The following is a 16,788-nucleotide window of genomic DNA, read 5'->3' on the forward strand; positions in this document are numbered from 1 at the left end:
TGCCTTGACTCCAGAAAAAGCTGACACAACCCCACTCCGTCACCGAAGAGCCTCCGAACGCTCCTGCAATGGGAAGCAACAGAGTGCTGCCCAAACACAATGCAGCCACGGGCTGCAAATAGGGCGCAGTTGGGTGTTCAGCGATTGGTGAGATGTTCTTTGAAGAGTGGGGTGTTTGAGGTCTCCCAGGGGTGTTGGATAGAGTGGGATAGTCTTAACTGCGTTGGAAACTTGTTCCAGAGGCAGTATGGCATCGAACTTTCCGGATTTGTTGTCATATTTCGATGTCGCGGGAATACTATGCTGGTAGGTAGATTGGCTCGATTATAGTGTTCCCCAAGGCAGTGAATCTGGCAGTTACATGATCAAGAACGCAATTAAACACATCCATTATAAACACCATCTTTCAGGGAAAGCCACTCAAAGAGAGGTGATCATTACAAGCGAATCTGTCACGCAAGGGTTAAATATCCAATAGGATGTGTACTTTATATATTATTTATTTATTATTTGTATTTGGTTAATTCAAACCTTTGCAAAAAGACATATTAATTCAAACATTTTTCCACATAATATTACAGTTCATAATTAGTCCATAATCAATTGTTAAACAATACATTTCTAAAACCTTTAAAAACATTTAAAATACACAAAAACTTCACATTTTTTTACACCTCATAAAACCGAAACACACCAGTGTACTACATTAATTGTGCATTGGAATCTCTCCTCTCTGCATGTCCCACGTTCGATGGGTCGTAGCTCAAAGGCAGCACTCTCTCCCGAGAGCTGGAGGGTTCTGAATTATACAGTGGAACTGTTTGTGAGTTCTAAGTGCTCCGTCATCAAGTGATGTCACTCTCCTTGACGGACAGGTCTTAGAAGAAATGTTGGCAACAGGTAAACGCTTCAAAGGGATACAGCCTGCCCGATCCGACTTGCATATTTTATACAATAATTCCCAGTCGTATGTCTTCCAGTGACACCCGGTTCGAAGCTGACGACCCCCTAATCCTTTTAAAATGAGCTCACAGCGGACGGTGCAGGATAGAGTGCAGAGAAATTTCATTAACGCACAGACCGGCTTCCCAATAACCAACTGATTCCAAACTCCCCAAGGCACAGTCAGTGGCATGAACCCTGGCTAGCATGAGAACAGATAATCCTGTAAAAATATGCCGGCAGTAATGGCGTGGAGTATTGCCTGGGGGTTCAATCTGGATCCCGCGGCCGCGCAGGGTGCGCGCCTGTATGCCACGCCCACCGCCATATCCGCAAAGCATGAGCTTATACCAGGCAGGATGCATGGCTGCTGGTAACCTATTAGCAGAGACTTGCAGTCTTTCATGTCATGTCTCAGCCTGATATCCGGCCTGTTATACTTACAGCAAGTTGCATGGATGCTTTCGTCTTTTGAGTGCCAGCCCCCTGGAGGCCCCAGAGTGCCAGGACAAATATTGGAATGTTTTGTTTTCCCAACTCACATGGCAACATGACAGCTTCTAGGAGCAATCACTGCTCTTATATAAAAAAAAAACACCTTACCCCAGGACTGCCTCTGATCTTTGTTATTGCCTACTTTGTAAGTCAATTTTGTTTGAAATTACCAATTTCTTCCATGAATACGAATGCATAAATACTGTTTTTAAGCTTGTTGTCTGGTTAGCATTAGATGGGACTGCCGTCTAGGTGCGACTCCAAACGTAAATGTTGGGAAATTGCTCTGCCTTAGTGGCCACGGCCATGATAAAGTAATGTCCTTTGTTTTAGTTTGGAAGTAACAACAATTTGGAGTGTTTTTTCTTCTGACCCAGGTTGTATAGTAGTAATGTATCGGTTTGCAGTAAAAACTAATTTTAATTAGCTTGAGCCCTTTTGCAACATGCAAAAATGGCAGATTTTCAAACCGACTGACCAAAAATGATTCACAATAATCGGACGCAAAAGCAGTCGCGTCAATGGAAATGGATAGCGGGGAAAGAGTCTTTCCTCACTATCTGTTGAGGAGAATGCCCGGCTGAATGCAGAGCAAGCTAGACAGTAAGGACAGACTCCGCTGCACGATTTGAACGAGGCAACACAATCTTTCCTCGCTAGTCATTGGAGGAAAGAGAGGGTGGGCACTGAGGGAACTTGTCTCGCTAGAGCAAGTGGCAAGGGGAGGAAAGTTAGGGCGGGACGGGGCGGAGAGTGGGAATGTGGAAAAGGAGGCATAAAATGGCGTCGAGTGAGGCACAGGATATGTGGGAGAACTATACAAGAGAATATTGCACCAATCCATCACATGGCAGCGTAAACTCCTCCTTTACATTTGCAGGATAATCTGATGACTCCTTGGTAAATGTCAACCTACATTCCAAGTTCAAACCTAGGCTCGGTGCTGCCTTCAACCTGTGGCAGCTTCGAGCCTAACAGCACAGTCCAGATGAATGGAATGCATCCAGGACAGGACTCGGAACATCCCAGCACTAGAGTCCTTCTCTGTGCCATCCCCTTCAAAGACGTGATGGGCCAAGGTAATCCAGCACCAGATCTGAGAGATCACATAGGATCATTTGAGGATTGTGCACACTACAATTTCAAAACGAAGCATTCCGGCAGGAGGCAATGAGGGGAAGTGTGAGGCTGCGATCTCAGGAGCCACCGCAGCTGATTTATTTACTGAATATTAAGTCTGTCTTCAAATCTATAAAGGTGGGAAAGTGGTCCTGCTTCCACCAGTGCTTGTCCATCAGTGGTAGTCACAGGAGCATCTCTTTAGGGACCTCTAAACATGTAATGGTTGCTCTGGCAAGGAGTTAGTCCTTATCCTAAACATTTGCATAGCTTCTCCTGTAATAGTGTAATCCGGAAAGTGATCTAAGCGGCTACAGAATGAGGTATTTTAGAGACCATTGTGCAGCAGCTAAGCATCTTAAATCCAGAAATTATACATGGGTATGTCCCTTTTGCCCGCCTGGCTCCTGAGAATCAACACCCTTCAAACGTTCTCCGTGACACTCAGTCCTCAATTTCCCCTCGTCTTTCCAAAATTCGTACTATCTCTTTTGCACCAATCGCACCAACATCAATAATACCGTCGGGGTCCACTACGAGCGGTATGCGCCCATCTCACTGCGCTCTTCACCAAGGCCCCTCTTCCCTGTTTCCTTCTACTAGAAATTTCCCCTCCATGTTTTATCACTTCTGTGTACTCTGTTAATGCCACTTAACATTGTTTTTCACATCACAAAACTATTTACTGCAATCTCTTATGTTCCTCCTGCTCTTTGAACTAATATACTTTCTACAGGCAAAGATACAATGCTTTGTTCATCTACTTCTGCGGAACAAAGACCGACCACATACACTGCACGATTCACAGTGCATTTTAGCACGTACATTTTCTCTGGATTAAACCAATTCCGGATTGCATAAAGCTTTTGCCCATTGTAGGTTGCGGAGGAGGAGACTGAGGTGGCATAGTGGTAGCATAGTGAGGGCATAGTGGTGGCATAGTGGTTGGTATAGACGTTTATTTACAATGAAGATAAAGGAGATATTCCGATATCTGCGAGGGGTTTCTCTGCCACAACTAAAGTGCTGATGAGTCTGTCAGGATGTCTTATCAACTTAAAGAACCCACCGTCCTGTGTCAAAATGCCTCCATCTCTGTTCCTTATACGTGTAACTAAACTCAACAGTTGTACCAAGATCTTGTTCCAGGAGAATGACTCCCTCCTCCTGGACTAGGTGGAACAGTTCTGGCTGAAAGTTCTCCAGCAGGGGGACATGGCTCCCTTCCCCTGATTCCAGCACTTTACAAACAAAAAGGATGTAGATCCTCCAACGCTCTGCGTCACAAAGTTCAGTACTTTATATCCCAGGGGGAATTACTCCCTTCCCCTGGATTCCTGGTCTGATCCTACTTGTGGGTTGGTTTGCCAGGATAATGACTTCCTTCTCCTGGCCTTTGTTAATTGTGCTTTCCTTGTTCACAACACCAGGGGGAGTGACTCCCTTCCCCTGGCCTTTCGTAGGCTCTATTTCACATTTCACAATCACAGGGGGAATGGCCCCCATGCCCTTGCTTTACTTAGGCGTTCATAGTTCACAACACCAGGGGGAGTGACTCCCTTCCCCTGGCCTTTGTTAGGCTCGATTTCACATTTCACATTCACAGGGGGAATGGCTCCCTTCCTCTGGCCTTTCTTAGGCGTTCATAGTTCACAACACCAGGGGAATTACTCCCTTCCCCTGGCCTTTCTTAGCAAACAAAGACCTAATTGTGAGAGGGGTCCCCGACCTTGGTTTCTCTTCATTCTCCAGGTGTACTTGGTGTACTCTCCTGCCAAGTACTAAGACACGAAAAGGGGTTTATAACATTTTCTTGTGGGTGTGGGTCCCGACCCGTACTTCTCTATGACTTGTTTTTGGTAGGCCTGGTTCACTCTCCTGCCAGGTAATACCACAAAGAAAACAACTTCCAGTGTGCTCTCTTTCACTGTTTACTTTTGGAGTGGTTTGCGAGGAACGACTGTGCCAAGGAACATGATTCCTGATACACTCATTTCACATGTGACTATGAACACCAGGGGATAATGACTTCCTTCCACTAGCAATCTAAGGTTTCACAAAAAAAGTTTGCAATGCCAGGGGAATACCTCCCTTCCCCTGACCAGGATCAACATTATAGTATTTTATTCATCAGTCTTTCTGTGCAGTTTACATTGCCAGGGTGTAATTACTCCCTTCCCCAGGCCTTCACTGGGGTCTAGAATGCGGTTTCTTTCCCCCTCTATTATTTGGTCAACTTTGTCCACTCTCCTGCCAAGTGTGACCAGGAGGAAGACACAGTGCTCCCGCCCCAGACGTCTCTCACTGCTTGACTCGACCCACTTGGCTCCTTCTCTCGCAAAGGGACATATCCTGTAGCACTGTTTGGGTCTCAGGCCCAGGTTTCTTTTTTCCTTCGGTATGCTTGGCAAAACCTTGTCACGTCTCCATCATCCGACTCTTGTGCTCCTGTAACTTTTGGGATACTGCCAGCGGTCTCCTGACTGCTTCTGGGTTTGGTCTGCCTTCTACCTTGACCCACTGGGCTTCCCTGAGCCTTGCTCTAGCTACAGCAGCAATGCTGCTTGTGGCTTCCTGTGGCACTCGTTCTTGTTCTGGACTTCGGGATCCACCTCCTTGCTGGGGTGGGGCTACTGCTTAGCAGCCCCAGGACCTGCAATTTTGGATACTGCAGAGTCACCTCCTGTCTTCGGTCAGCTGCCAGGTCTTCAGCCTCTTGACTTTCCCACGCCAAATAGCTTGCCAGATTTTGGTTCGTCTGTGGATGGTTTCCTCTTTCGGTAAGTCCTTTGTTAGTTTTTATGTTGAAGACACCAAAAAGGCTAGACCGTTCAATATGGTTTTGTTGGGCACTCTTCGTTGTTCCTTGTTCCGTGCCTCCTCCTCGTCCCAGTCCTTCTTTGGGAGGATTTCTGAAGGTCTTCCCTATTCTCCCTCACCTCAGTAGTAATGTGGGGGATAGCCTGACAACATACCTTGAGAAGGTATTTGCGTCTAAGGGAGGGTTCCCAGAGTTGGAGTGAGGGTCTAAATACTGTGTTCTCCTGCTACGCCCTCCCAGTCTCCCAGATGGGGAATCGCTTCCCATGAGATCCTCCCGCCGAGTACCACCTCCAGGGGGACTATCACGTAGCAGCCTCACCTCCCTGGGCTCATGAGAAGGGACGACATTGCAGGATTCGTCACACCATATAGAATTTCAGTTTAAGCCGTGCTTATTTTGTTCTACTAGAGTTCATGTTTTGCTCATGTTTAAACAGGTGTTAGTTTCAGGTAGAGAAAATGTTTTTACCATGGCCCGTCTAGAGTTATTATTTTGCATACAGTCCCTGTAGTCTGGGTCCCAGTACTGGTCCCACCTTGCCTGTATTTCCTTCTTCATCTCTCTTCCCTTCTACGCACCATTGTTCCTTTGTCCTTCCTTTGATTTTATCACCTTAGTCTACATTTACTCCCCTCCCCTCCTTATCTCGTTCTTCTTTTGTTCTTTCTTCAAGACTGACAGAAGGGAAAGGAAAGTGAGGTTGAAAGGAAGGGAAAGGCTGCAACAGGCACCGGTTCAAGAGCTAGGTCTGTGGTGAAGTCTCGCTGCCAGCTTGTGAACCATAGGTGCACCGACAGGAGTCTTTTCCTTAACTGATATGAAAGAAACGTTGCCAAAATAAATCTGTGCAAAATACGAGGAGTGAAACACAGATATTACGTGGGGTGGTGCAAAATTTGCACCGCTCTAATTTACCACCTACCAAACAAAATTGCACCACCAAAAATAGTATGTGATCCATCTCCAAGTGTTTATTGCCACTTTCCTACGATATTGAATGCTTTTTTCCAACAATGGTGCTTCTCAACTCTCGAGTGTTCATGTAAGCCCACCTGGGACATACAGTTTTGTCTTTAGCGCCTTCTCGCTTGTATAAAAGAATTTGCGTTTGATATCAACTATTTACTTTTACGCAATTTTTATTTTTATTTGCCTTGGACCTTTCCTTGCACTCGACCTTTTATTTGCACAGTCTTTGCATTTGAAGGATAAATACATGTGTTTCCTGATCAGCACTCTCATGCCTACCCTGGACTGGTCCAAAACCTCAATATAAAAACAAATACAAATTATGCAAAATTAAAAAATTGAATTAAAGATTTGAAAGAAACAAAGGAGATATTCTGATCTCTCACCCCAACTCAGATCTAAAGACTTTGTGCATATTTTTTGTTTCACATTGCAAGAAATAGATTGTTCTTTGTCTGAATTTTTATTTTTTGTTTTGTTTTTTAGGCTTGATGAAACCTTTACTGTCAAGGTTGCTGATTTTGGCCTTGCGAGAGACGTGTACGATAAAGAGTACTACAGCGTGCACAATAAAACTGGGGCAAAACTTCCAGTCAAGTGGATGGCGCTGGAGAGTCTTCAAACGCAGAAGTTCACCACCAAATCCGATGTGGTAAGTCGCTACTTGTCTAAAGTAATTGCCCGTCGTGCAATGTCCATTGCCTACTCGTAACAGCATGCAAGGTATTTTTGAAGAGTGCACCCTCGCCCACAGATTGCGCAACAACCTTGCTATGGGCTATCACCGTGTGCTAGCCGGCCATTGGCTGCCAGTAGAGCCTCCCGCGGCGGTCAACAATGCTTGATTGCATAGGACCATGTGACACTTCATCCATAGTCCTTTAAGGAGTTAAAAAGTTCCCTAGAACCATTCCCGCCCACTAAAGATACTCTCGGCACCTGAACATAACATCTGCAGTACTAATAGGTGGTGGGGTATTCCTGAGATATGGTGTGTAGTGTGAACTTCCATTTTCTCTTTTAAAAAGTCAACATCCAAAATGGCCGCAGAGGAAATAAAGAAGGTATTATGAAGAGTCTTTTCACCATGTCCATGGGTGGCGGGGACATATAAGTGTGAATTGAGGGGTGGCCAATATGCCACGACCGCAGTGTTTGTGAGACGGTGTTGCAGGAGCCAGACAGTGCACCGAGCCAATTAAAAGGCTCAGAATGTGGGCCATTGCCAAAGCAAAAGACCAGCATTGGTAGCACTCTGATTGGCTGTGGCACCTGTCCTAGATTCCTTATAACCCATCAGTTATAGTCCTTATGACAAATTATTCTTATTCCTTATACCTGACTATCTCATCTACATGCCTCAAAGCAACGTCGTCACGGAAGGGTAGCTCAGGGGCAACGTGCTTGCCTTGTAAGTAAGACATCACAGACCAACACAGGTTCAATCCCCAGGTCTGCACTTAGAAACCTCTGGGTATTAAGCGTGTTATAAATAGCCTATCCTATCATATCAATAGAAAGAACGCCCAGGGATGTGACCTCGTGATGACGCACAAGGTAGTGAAACTCGGCGTTTGTATATAAGGGGGACCAAATGAGTCGCCCATCAATACAGAATGTGGTTAAACAAAGAATATGCTATTAGAAACTACTTGATCAGCTTTCAAAATGTGTTAACACCAAATTACAGGAATGACCGTCATTTTGAAAAGTAAGTTTTCAGTACATCAGAACACTATTATTTCGTTGGAGGAACGAGCCGGTCACCTGCTGATTTTTATGAGAAATATGAGCACAGGACCTAGTTATCAATACTGCTTCCAAGTTAGATATAGGAAGGAGGAAGGTGAAGCTGATCGCATTCTGAAAGATTGAACCTTACTAAATTTAATCACATGGTCATAGTTCACACTAGAAAGCTCCTTTGGAGAATAGCTCCGAGTACTCAGGGGCTCGCATTGGAAGCAAGACGACGCTGAGCAACACAGGTTTCATCCCTGGGTCCTCGCTTAGAAATCTCTGGGTATTAAGTGTGTTATAAATAACCAATTACAATTACTATTAGAATCACTACAGCTAATATCTCAATTCTATCTTCTACAGTGGTCTTTTGGGGTCCTGCTTTGGGAACTCATGACTAGAGGCGCCCCGCCGTACTCCGATGTCAACTCATTCGATATAACCATCTACCTCCTGCAAGGAAGAAGGCTGCTGCAGCCCGAGTACTGCCCTGACCCACTGTGAGTACCCCTGAAGCGATAGGAAAGATTGCCTCCTGCTAAACCTTCCGTTTAAAACAATGGGCCTCATTACGAGTTTGGAGGTAGCCATGCTACGTCCGGGTCCCAAAAATATGGAATTACCGGGCCATGGGTAATTCCCATTCTCGGGACCCGGTACATCCCCATTCCCATTTGAGCCCCCATAGGGCTCAAATGGGAATGGGGAGGATGCTAACAACGAGCCCATTAATGACAGGCCCGTTGTTAGCATCCTGGTCTGCTAGCGGGTCCCGGTCTGTAGTCTGGTCAGGCCAGGTGTCCAGAGCAGGACCCACTGCAAACCTCGTAATGTGGTGGCCTGGAATGAACGGTGCCAGTCCCTTACCGGAACCGTTCATTCTGCGGCCGCCTACCGTGTAATGAGGCCCAATGTGTGCACATACAGCAGCCAGCAGACCAATCGCTTGCTTTTTTCTATCTCAACTACAGGTTTGACGTCATGCTGAAGTGTTGGCACCCGAGGTCTGAAATGCGTCCGACATTCTCTGAACTGGTTTCCAGAATTTCCGACATCTTCTCCGCTTTTATCGGAGAGCATTACGTCCACGTCCATTCCACTTACGTCAACATCAAGTGTGTTGCACCCTATCCTTCTCTTCTGTCATCGCAAGATGATCTCGACCGGGCCGTGGACACGTGACTGCACAACCGGCTAAAAGGCTGTTCTGGAACACTCTCTGTTAGCACTCAAAACAGAAGTACGTGTTGTGTCAGCTACATTTTCACTGCCGGCTTTCGTGTCATGTGGAAATATTGGCTGCTAGGGTTTGTGTTGTTAACTGAATTGCACTAGGCGGGGAGATTTCATGCAATGTCACTCTAAGCTATCGGACGTTTCAATAGATGACGGTACAACATAACATCGATATAATGAAAATGAGGCCTTCCCGCTGTTCGCACAGACAATAATAATTCTTATCACATCTTCATCGGGGTACATCATCAGCAAGCGGAATATGTGTGTTTCTGTTGAGACGAACCAAGTCGAAAGGGCCCAGACAATGGTGATGTATAGACAAAGATTCTATACGTCGTGCGCGGGCCGGTGAACAACTGAAGAACACTTGTCGGAACTCATATGCCAAACATAAAATAATCTCTCCTACTTTTCATGAGAATACGCTGCTATCTTTTTAAAAGTAAAGAACGAAGAGAGAGCCCGGAAGCTCTTGACGCCAATTAACGTCAACGGAATATCTGTACAATGCGATCCAATGGACTCTTACTTTAAAGTTCTTTGCAGTGTCTTCTTGACAAGTTGTGTCAGCAGCTGCTACTACCCTGACTACAGTGTGCCCTGGAACAAGGGGAAGGAAAGAGTCTCTCGTGCCATGATTGGTCAGAAGGCCATCTTTGCCTGGCGAATCTGCTTCCAGGAAGGAAAGTTACCAAGGCATGCAGTTGAAAAACAAAGAAGACGGCTTATCTGTTGCTGGATTGTTTTTGTTTATGGTTTGATCGTAAAAGTGACATCGAGGTCAGGAATGTCCTCCTTGTTTAGGCCCCTGCAAGGCATTCTCTACAGGATCTGCCCTCTCCTCAACTCAACATGTGAGTATCGAATTCTTCTGCACCTTCTCGTTTCCAACAGGACCACCTGAGTTTTGATGGACAGGCACGACCAGAGTTTACCCGCATCTTTCTCTTGTCCTGCACTTTAACCTTTAAAGATGGAGAGGGTTGTGGTGGGCTTTCGGCATGAGATGCCAGAGCGGCCGGCTGCTAAGGCCAGACGGAGGTATCGTGACAATGGAGCGAACAATATCACTATAACGAACTTGGAAAAAGAAAACAAATTGGGGAAACGAAAACTAAAACTTACTATCAACTTTATTCATAAAGTTTGTTTTCTGTGTTCTAATCGATTATTCTCTAAAGTGATGTCGAATCTGCCAGCAAGACAGGACAGCAGGCACACCGAGGCTGCCAGAATCACTGGATGCACCGCTACCAATTTGTGGTGACATGGCTTTGCATAATGTTTGCACATCTGAATGCCTTTTCACCAGTATCTGTGCACTTACATTGGTTTTGCAAATGTTTCAGGAAGCAAAGGAAACAGAGGTAACAAGAGTATGGGTGTAGAGAAAATAAATCAAAAAGGAGGCTGGCAAGGTGGGCTTACCCCCATTTAGAAAAAGAGCAAAACATACAAATGCAGCAATGCCAATGCACACAGTCTCCAGTGCACAGATGAATAGAACCCATTTGGTCCCTTTTATGCCTCCAGCACCACGCCGTGCAAAAAAGCAATGTGTTGCATGTATGTCACCTTTTTAGGAACACATGCTTTCTGTTCCTGTAGTAAGCCCCCCTTGAGCGCCTCATTGGGACTGTTCCGTACCATCCTACTGCGGCGGCATACAGAACTAGACACAATACTCCGGATGAAGTTTATCAAAGATTTCTATCGCAATGGCCCAACTACCCCCCCTTCCCCCCACACACCATCATTATAATGATTCTACTAAACATTTCCACGTGATATTATCTTTTATTGCAAAATCTTTTCTTTCAATTACGGCTTCTCCTTTGCGAATGTTTGTATATTGCTCTTGCAGCAATTTCTTTCAAAATAATTTCTTTTTGATTTCTATTTGATTGTCAGTTTTTTTTATCTGTTCCCCTTTTTAAGCACTTTTTTGTTTTTGAAAAACATTCTTTGTTTTTGTCTACTGTGAAACCATGTTGTTGAAAACCCAAAAATCCATTGGTTGTAAGATATTCTGCAATCCTTCACTTTATTGGCTGTTCTGTTAACAGAACATCCAATGAGAGCAGGTGAATACATCTGCTGATGCTGGCCTCCTTCTCTCTCTAGGGATAGTACCCCTACAATAGACAATGCCTGCCTCCAGCCTCCTTCCCGCTCCTGCATTACTGTATCGGGACTGCCTCCTTCTGCCTCCTACCTGCTCCTGTGTTACTGTATGTAGACCATCTCTTTTTCTAGCCTATGTCCTGCTACCGTGTTACTGTAGCGAGACTGACATCCTCTAGTCTCCTTCCCGCTTTCGAATTACTAGGCTAAGTCTTCTACGAGCCTCCTTCTTGCTCCTTAGTTACTGTAACTAGGCTAAGTCTTCTTCCAGCCTCCTTCTCACTCCTAAGCTACTGTATCTAGGCTAAGTCTTCTTCCAGCCTCCTTCTCACTCCTGAATTACTGTGTCTAGGCCAAGGCTTCTTCCCGCCTCCCCGCTCCTGAGTTACTGTATCTAGGATAAGTCTTCTTCCAGCCTCCTTCTCAATCCTGAGCTACTGTATCTAGGCTAAGTCTTCTTCCAGCCTCCTTCTTGCTCCTGAATTACTGTATTCAGGTTAAGTCTTCTTCCAGCCTCCTTGTTGCTCCTCAGTTACTGTATCTAGGCTAAGTCTTCTTCCAGCCTCCTTCTCAATCCTGAGTTACTGTATCTAGCCTAAGTCTTCTTCCAGCCTCCTTCTCACTCCTGAGCTACTGTACCTAAGCTAAATCGTCTTCCAACCTCATTCTCACTCCTGAATTACTGTGTCTAAGCTAAGGCTTCTTCCAGCCTCTTTCCTGCTCCTTTGTTGTTTTATCTAGGCTAAGTCTTCTTCCAGCCTCCTCCATTCTCCTGCATTAATGTATCTATGCTACGTCTTCTTTCACCCTCCTTCTCACTCATGAGTTACTGTATCTAGGCCAATTCTTCTTCCAGTCTCCTTCTCACTCCTGAGTTACTGTATCTAGACTAAGTCTTCTTCCAGCCTCCTTCCTTCTTCTACGTTACTGTATCCAGGCTAAGTCTTTTTCCACCCTCCTTCTTACTCCTGGGTTACTGTACCTAGGCTAAGTCTTCTTCCAGCCTCCTTCCTTCTCCTACATTACTGTATCTAGGCTACGTCTTCTTACGCCCTCCTTCTCACTCCTGAGTTACTGTATCTAGGCTAAGTTTTCTTCAAGCTTCCTTCTTGCTCCTGAGTTACTGTATCTAGACTGGGTCTTCCTCCAGCCTCCTTCCTTCTCCTACGTTACTGTATCCAGGCTAAGTCTTCTTCCACCCTCCTCCTCACTCCTGAGTTACTGTATCTGCTTCCAGCCTCCTTCCTTCTCCTACATTACGGCTACATCTTCTTCTACCCTCCTCCTCACTCCTGAGTTACTGAATCTAGGCTATGTCTTCTTCCAGCCTCCTTCCTTCTCCTACGTTACTGTATCTAGGCTACATCTTCTTCTACCCTCCTCCTCACTCCTGAGTTACTGAATCTAGGCTACGTCTTCTTCCAGCCTCCTTCCTTCTCCTACGTTACTGTATCTAGGCTACATCTTCTTCTACACTCCTCCTCACTCCTGAGTTACTGTATCTAGGTTAAGTCTTCTTCCAGCCTCCTTCCTGCTCACGCGGAACTGTATCTAGTCTAGGTCTTCTTCCAGCTTTCTTCCCACACCTGCTTCACTATATCTAGAGTACTGCAAGGGACCACGCTTTCAGCATGCTTCTCTAGGATCAATTTCAATTTTCTGCACTCTAATAGCCAATAGTCCCTATGCCTGCTCCTGCAAGGTCTGTGTACGCTTCCAATGCAGAAGCACACATCATTTTGCAGAGGACAAGGAAAGAAATGGTGAAATGTGACAGTGATATACTATACAGATCAAAATATTACTATACAGGATGATCTGTAAACGGCATTGATGTCCCCCATTTGACCTGCTGACATTAAAGAACACACCCAGAGAAGATCAAATGGTCACTGTCTGCCCTCTGATACTCAAGAAGGGTAAGTCCCTGATCTGATACATTCCAATTGTCACCAACTTTCCATACTCCCAAACCCTTCTACTTTCATTCTTGTTCTCGCTCTCCTTTCCCACACACTTCTTCTCAGGTATTGTCAACATATCTTGCGATCATCCCCTTCTTTTCTATGTGTTTTTGCAGATCTGATGAGACTTTTCCTACAGACTTCTCTCCGTCTTGTCCTCTGTCTTCTCCTCTTTCAACTCACTATTGCTCGTGTCCGGCACACTTGGCTCCGTGCCTTTTTCAGTTTGAGTTCAAAATTGGGTGGACTTTTTGTGTGTTTTTCTCATTCTATCGCACACGCCTGAGTGTTTCCCATAAGGTACATTTGTCTTCCAATTCAACCAAGAACCACTTGACAATTGGCATACAATCGACTGGTTCATCTGTGCCTCCAGTTAAACATGCTGTTTGCTTTTTTGCCTGTGATGTGTCTTTCTTGAAATGTAAGCCACAATTCAAGGGCATATTGTCTTACTGGAAAATTACAAACCTTTCTTGCTGTCTTTTTCAATATGTACCCTATATTTTAATGTTGTCAACCACTGAGATTTCATTCGGCCGTCCACAGTGACTAGAAGCCTGTTAAATGAATTGGACAGCATCATTTAGAAAATTGATTTGGAATTGATCTATGTGAAGAAATCACTGCCAATTTAAACCTGTTTAATCTACTCATTTAAGGGGCCTCTGTTCAAATGTCGTCTCTGGCATTGTGTTGTCACCAGTTATGTGATTACCAAAGAGCGGGCAATGCGTCCATGTGCGTGATTACTAAAGCACTGACGATGGACCCAGCTGTGCGATGGTTCCTTGGAGAGAACATTTGATTATATTCAAAGCAGATACAACACTTTGGAAAAATCACATTTTGAGCATCCACAGACTGTTAACTTTCTGAAGTTCTATTGCAAACCCATCTCCACAGAGATAATAATTGACTATAATGATTTGATGTTGTTAAGATACAAAATGCTCTATGGTGAAAAATCATTTCGAAGATGCGTCCTTGTAAATACTGTCTGCTCATCAATCTTTTTTTTACAAATGTGGAGCCTCTCCAGCAGCTTGCTGCATGTTCTCCGAAAGCGGGGATGTGACTGTGAATCAGAAATTCGTATACGCACTTCTAAAACAGGACATGCGAATAGGGATTTTAGTAATCAACGAGAGCAGAGACCATACACAGACTGCTCAGAAGCATATTCTTGCGTTTTTCATTCCTGTGGAATTGTGCACCTCTAACTGTACCCTTTGTTAATGTATGACCCTGCTCATGTTGTTGCTGTAAATACTTGAAAATACTATATTTTTATAAGAAGACTTTATTTTTACTGACATGTGCATTGTTTTGTTACACAACAAATTTCTGCACTGTGAATAATTCAGAGATTTTTTGCAAACGAATTGTGAATAAAATGAACAACTGCTGCGTAAGCGTCGGACATGAAATGCACTGACTGCAAGCAGGTGCAACCCTGCTCCTTGCGCAGTACTCGGGACTTAACCACTTTCAGATTCTAACAATTTCTCTTGTTCCAGAAATTTATTGATAAGCCCCAGGGCTTCCGCCAACTTGTCAGTATCATAAGAGGCATCCCCTACTTGAAAATGGGGTGCATATAACTGGATGAGTCCATACACTGTATTGTTTGCCAGTAATTCATGTTTGTAGAACAATATCCATTAAAAGAAATTTGCGTAAATTGCTAAAATAGAGACAAATTTCATTTTAGAAAGGTTAATGAAGTATGTGTCTTGTGTCTTAAGGGACAACTGTAAATTCCGCCGCCTGACTGACAACAGGCCGATTTTAGGAATATTTGTACAAATCGCAGTGTGAAAAATGTTCCTGATATTTATGAATTCTTTTAATTATAAGAGTTACTTTGCTTTGGTAATCTGTAAAAAAAAATGTTGATTCTTGCAAAAGTGTAACATGTGGTAAATTCTTCTATCTGCACATGCACCGTGTGGCGAAGTACTTGCTGTGTTTCTACTTTTTCAATAAAGTGCAGTGAACTTCCAGCAGACAGGCATGTACAGTTTGTTTACTTGAAAAACCATTGAATGTAACCCACTCCAGTGCAAGAAATGCCTATAATTAAAACATTAGGCATTGTCTTGTTAATGTAAAATATGCTGAACTCAAACTGAATGTTAGAATTGAAGGCAATATTTGCCTTTACTGCAGAGGGTAGCAACTTTTCCTTGTGTGTGTTTTAATTCACAGGAGTGACAGAAAAGACAGGAAAACTAGGCTTTCCATATCAAAGCAATTAAGCTTTATTTTCCAATTGTATGTTCTCTGTACCTTCCTCTGCCCTATACAAATTTAAAACAAAAAATACAAACTAAAAAGCCCAAGCTTTAGTGTACATCAGTTAACCCCATATACATCTTTTCTTCAATACGAAAAGTATGTATAACTTCCTGCCATATGAAATTTCACTTCCGGTTGCTTTAATCCTTTCAATATCCAAATTCCTCCCAGTTTTATTTTTTATATAATGATTAAAAAGTAGATCCCAAAAGGTACATGAAAGTCGAACCACAAAAAATAAGAATCTGCCTTTTCTTGCAATGTAGTTGATAAGCATTGAAAGATTTTGTTGCAGAAAATGATTACACTCAACAAACAAGCGTACCTCCTGAAATCCACCAGGCCACCTTTAACCACAAACGTGTCAAAGCAAATGTGGTGTACTCCAAGGCAAAACGTGCAAGAGTAACAAAGGAAGTGATCACTCGACTGCAAACATTTCCAAAAAACATAGGTAATGGGGCCGCCATCGCCCCATGTAGGACGAGACGGGAGGGTGATTATTATCCAGCCTACGTTAGTGAAAATCTAGGTCGGGATAATTTGGGGGGATCCTGATACCTACATCCGCCTCACTGTGTACTCTTACAAAAGGAAACACTGCCCTCCCCTACAGGGGGCGCCCTCCCCCAGAATGCTATCAACAGAAAGATCCACTCGCCCCTGGAAGGCCCACTCTCTCCTTACAGGGATTTAACTTTTTTTACAAAAGCAAAAGAGACTCTCCTGAATCCCACAATTAGTTTGTGGTGGGATTCAGAAGGAGTGCGTGACCTGTGAATAATTGTGGGTAGTTCAGAAATCAGGGCTGGTCTGGCAAAAATGGGTGGGTCAGTTTAAAACAACTTGCATGGGTCTCATACTAAAGGAGAAAGTAACAATTATATTAGCCCTGAGTTATAAACCTATCCCCAACACTTGTGGCCTCCACAGTTAATTTGATACATTATTTGATTATTTGTTATCAAACTGAATTTTAAACTTACACTGCTTTCCCTCTTTGAAACCCAGATTGTCTTCAAAATGTAACATCTTTGGTGCATTCTCCCCAGAAACAAGACAATTATTCTC

The 16,788-nt window shown here is 44.1% G+C and overlaps 1 protein-coding gene across 1 annotated transcript in view; it reads left to right on the forward strand.

Annotated features, from left to right (window-relative positions):
• The window catches only part of MET (MET proto-oncogene, receptor tyrosine kinase), a 281,825-nt gene extending 266,400 nt beyond the window's left edge, over positions 1 to 15,425 (forward strand). Inside the window, exons 19-21 of the mRNA XM_069627931.1 lie at positions 6,836 to 7,001; positions 8,453 to 8,589; positions 9,061 to 15,425. Coding sequence (XP_069484032.1) covers positions 6,836 to 7,001; positions 8,453 to 8,589; positions 9,061 to 9,271 — 514 coding nt within the window. The 3' untranslated portion in view covers positions 9,272 to 15,425. The remainder of the gene's footprint in view (positions 1 to 6,835; positions 7,002 to 8,452; positions 8,590 to 9,060) is intronic.
• The last annotated feature ends 1,363 nt before the right edge of the window (positions 15,426 to 16,788 follow it).

The sequence above is a fragment of the Ambystoma mexicanum genome, chromosome 12, assembly GCF_040938575.1.
Source record: "Ambystoma mexicanum isolate Mex_15411 chromosome 12, UKY_AmexF1_1, whole genome shotgun sequence".
NCBI classification, from domain to species: domain Eukaryota; kingdom Metazoa; phylum Chordata; class Amphibia; order Caudata; family Ambystomatidae; genus Ambystoma; species Ambystoma mexicanum.